This window comes from Oryzias melastigma, linkage group LG4 (genome assembly GCF_002922805.2).
Source record: "Oryzias melastigma strain HK-1 linkage group LG4, ASM292280v2, whole genome shotgun sequence".
NCBI classification, from domain to species: Eukaryota; Metazoa; Chordata; class Actinopteri; order Beloniformes; family Adrianichthyidae; genus Oryzias; species Oryzias melastigma.
This window is the reverse complement of record NC_050515.1, coordinates 27,287,281-27,290,720: the sequence shown is the minus strand read 5'-3', so window position 1 is coordinate 27,290,720 and position 3,440 is coordinate 27,287,281. Positions and strand designations below refer to the sequence as shown.

The window sequence follows — 3,440 nt, the reverse complement described above, 5'->3', positions numbered from 1 at the left end:
GACGAGGCATGTACAGTATGAACCATTGACTCTATGAGAGAACCAGAGTGGATGATGTCACTCGTAGAAAATGGATTACTTCTGGCTTCAACCAAATGAATTCAATTTAGTCGCATTTTTCCACGATAATGACGCTGCCATGTTGGAACCTCATCACTAAGCAGTGATTGGTCCGAGTCTGTCTGAGACGTTTCCATGACAACCACTCTTGCCAATCAGGAGTGAGCTTGTTGGAAGTCCATAGCCCTTTCACTTGGTAGTTTTTCTTTATTCAAATAATAAACTGACCAATCAGATGCCTCAATAAAAGTGTGTGTTCTTACGTTAAATGTTTGAAATGTTTGATTGACAGATTCTCCTGAGGTCTCTTTCTAGTGGTAGGGGTGTGGCCTTCCAATAAGCTCACTCCTGATTGGCGAGAGTGTTCACCATAGAAATAATTAATCAGACCGACCTGGACCAATCACTGCTTACTTAGAAAGTCTGGCTCCAACATGGTGGCATCCGTCTCACAAAAAAATGGCGACTAAATCCACTTCATTTGGTTGGAGTTCTATGGGTGATGTCACACTTGCTCTGTCCAGTTCTCTCACAGTCAATACTTGGAACCAGCGGGCACTTCCTCTTTGGACTGCCTTTGGGAGGGGCCACCCAGTCCACCTCTCTGTTACAGTCAACACTGGAGTTCCAGTGTTTATCTTCTTTGATTAACTGTAACTTTTCAACCGTTAACTTAATAATTCCAGTAGATTCTGAAGGAGAAAAGCGGCTCATTGAGATTTTGTGTTTAAGTGTCCCGGGCGACACCTCAGGTGTTAAAAGGTAAAGCTCCCACACCAAAGTACTGTAGATAGGTAGGTACATAAAGAGATCTTTGAGTCATCCTAAGACTGAAAAACTCATTTTCATGTTTTATTCACTGAAACTTCATCCCTCCTTCTCTTTCCTTTTCCATGAAGAAGACTGGAATCACACAAACGGAGGATGACAGCTCAAACATCCGTCCGGCTCTGGATCTGCAGAGGGGAATCCTTTAGGGAAACCATGGGGCGGCGAGGGAGGGGGTCACGCGTGTCAGCTGAACTTTTGACTCTGTGAACTGACGATGTAAGCTTGAGCTGAGACTTCCGCTGGGAGGGAGGGTGTTTTGAATGGTTGTATTTCTGGATCTTCCTGTCTGGAAGTGTTTTATGGAGAAAGAATCTCTGAACTGTGGAGAGTTCGGAAAACTGTGAGAGTTCCTGGACTGGAGATGTCTCTCTGTGAGTAAAAAAAAAATAAAAAATTCAAATCTGTGTCTAAAAAGAAGGTGCTTTTCTCTGGTTTGACGGGTCTCAGCTGATGCAGCCTCTGGTTCTTCATGGAAGTTTTCAGCTGCTGCTTGCTGTCAGAAGATGCAGGTCCCAGGAAGAGTTAGCAACTTCACATGGTGCAGTCTTCAGAGGCTCCGCCCCTCCCCGGCTGTGACTGGTGCAGCTTCTCTGCGGTTTTCTGTCTGTAATCCAGGAGCAGTTGAGATTGACTGCCTCAGCGCTGAAATGGTGCTGTCCCTGACCTCTGAGGCAACGGTGATGACAGTCCACCCGCCAACCAACCATGGGTGTGTGAGTCAGCGAGCGGAGCTCTGTAATGTTCCCGTCCACATTTTTCTCATAAATCAGAGTTTGGGGCTGCAGGCGTTCAGAGAATGTGAATCATTGAGGTCAGATTTCAACTGGAGCTGCCAGCACATGTGTCAGTGTGCGTGCACTCTTCCTATTTCCATCCGCTCTGAATCCCAGCTCACACACACACAGTGATCCGCACACTGAACCACACATCACCCCTCTGTCAGATCGTTGATCTGCAGCCATCGGTGTGAACGTTTGTGAATGAACCTCTGACTGTGAAGGGCTTCAGCCATCTGACCCACTTCCATGTGTTCACTCACAATGTTCATGAAGGTCAGCAGGTATTTCTGGATGTGGTCTCGGCCGTGGAAGAGAAGCACCGAATAATCCACCGCCAGTAGCACCTGGAAGAGGAAGAACGTTCAGGAACTCTGAAGTCACCTCATCAGTGCGCTTCAACTGTCACTCTACCTCAATGCTGAACAGTTCAGCCTGAGTGTCTCGCCGCCGACGTCTGAAACCAGCTCCAGAGGAGTTCCCCATCTGGGAGAAGTTCAGGGATCCTAAAAGAGGACCTGCTGACAAACAGGAAGGCTGTTCTGAAGAAGCATCTCCTAAAGTTGACCCTCGGTGACCTCTACAACATGAAACTCTAAATTTCCCATAATACTACTGCTTAGACATGCATGTGTTTGTCTGCATTTGTGTTTCTGTCTGTGTGTGTGTGCTGGAAAGTTTCCTGGAACTTTTCCACATTTCTCCCCGGATTCTTCTGGAGCAGAGTCTGCGCTCGGCTCTGCTGTGTTTTTCTTCTGCTGCTGCAAAGACGGTGTCCACATTCCTGGAGTCTGAGCTTCCAGACGAAACGTTTGTTTTTAAGCTGCGTTGCTCCTCTGGAGTTCTGACCTTCTCTTTGAAAGATGCGACTAGAGCAGCTGCTGTCACACTAGGACTGTCCTGACCTGAACGGGTGGAGAAGTCCAACAGTTTTAGCACCTCTGTCTAGTTTAATATCAATTTTAAAAATACAATTTAGATTGAGAAACAAAAAGTTTATTTTACCATAATGTAAAAACGACCATCACACAACAATGTGATGCAGCAGAAACTGATCAGCCATCATTCCAGTCCACTGTGTGGAAACACTTTGAATTTAGCCAAGACATGTGACCATTTAGTGTGACATAACCCAGCCAGCAAGGCCAAGTGGCCCCATATGGATTAAAAGTGGGCAGAAAAAGTGGGCCCCAGTTAGGTTTGTCCACAGTTTCTGTGGTGGCCTCAGCTGTGTTTGCACACATTGGCTATGCTGCCTGAGGCGGCAGTCGTGATAGCTCTGCGAGCCCATGGGCATGGCACTCGTTTGCTCTGCCGGCCTCTGGGCGCGGCACTTGCTTGCTCTGGTGGCCCCTTGTTGCGGCACTTGCTTGCTCTAGCGGCCCCTGGGCGTGGCACTTGCTTGCTCTATTACCCCCTGGGCGTGGCACTTAAATTGCTCTAGTGGCCCTTGGGCGTGGCACTTGCTTGCTCTAGCGGCCCCTGGGCGTGGCACTTACTTGCTCTAGCGGCCCCTGGGCGTGGCACTTGCTTGCTCTATTACCCCCTGGGCGTGGCACTTAAATTGCTCTAGTGCCCCCTGGGCGTGGCACTAGCTTGCTTCAGCAGCCCCTGAGCGTGGCACTTGCTTGCTCTAGCGGCCCCTGGGTGCAGCGATCGATTGCTCTTGTGCCCCCTGGGAGTGGCACTCGCTTGCTCTAGGGCCCCCTGGGTGTGGAGCCCGTTTGCTCTGCCGACCCCTGGGCAGTGGAGCTCACTGCGCTGCCCATCAGG

General features: G+C 49.2%; 1 protein-coding gene and 1 long non-coding RNA gene across 4 annotated transcripts in view; one reads left to right on the top strand and one right to left on the bottom strand.

Moving 5' to 3' along the window:
- Window positions 1–1,285, top strand: part of LOC112136881 — a 6,559-nt gene extending 5,274 nt beyond the window's left edge. The window contains exon 3 of one of the 2 annotated variants that reach the window (XR_002917442.2): window positions 960–1,285. This is a non-coding gene — a long non-coding RNA (uncharacterized LOC112136881). The remainder of the gene's footprint in view (window positions 1–959) is intronic. The other variant, XR_002917441.2, reaches the window with a different exon arrangement.
- Window positions 1–3,440, bottom strand: part of adamts2 (ADAM metallopeptidase with thrombospondin type 1 motif, 2) — a 50,874-nt gene that overhangs the window by 25,475 nt on the left and 21,959 nt on the right. The window contains exons 5-6 of one of the 2 annotated variants that reach the window (XM_024258837.2): window positions 2,082–2,188; window positions 1,931–2,014 (exon numbers count right to left, since the gene is read on the bottom strand). In XM_024258837.2, coding sequence (XP_024114605.1) covers window positions 1,931–2,014; window positions 2,082–2,188 — 191 coding nt within the window. The remainder of the gene's footprint in view (window positions 1–1,930; window positions 2,015–2,081; window positions 2,189–3,440) is intronic. The other variant, XM_024258838.2, reaches the window with a different exon arrangement.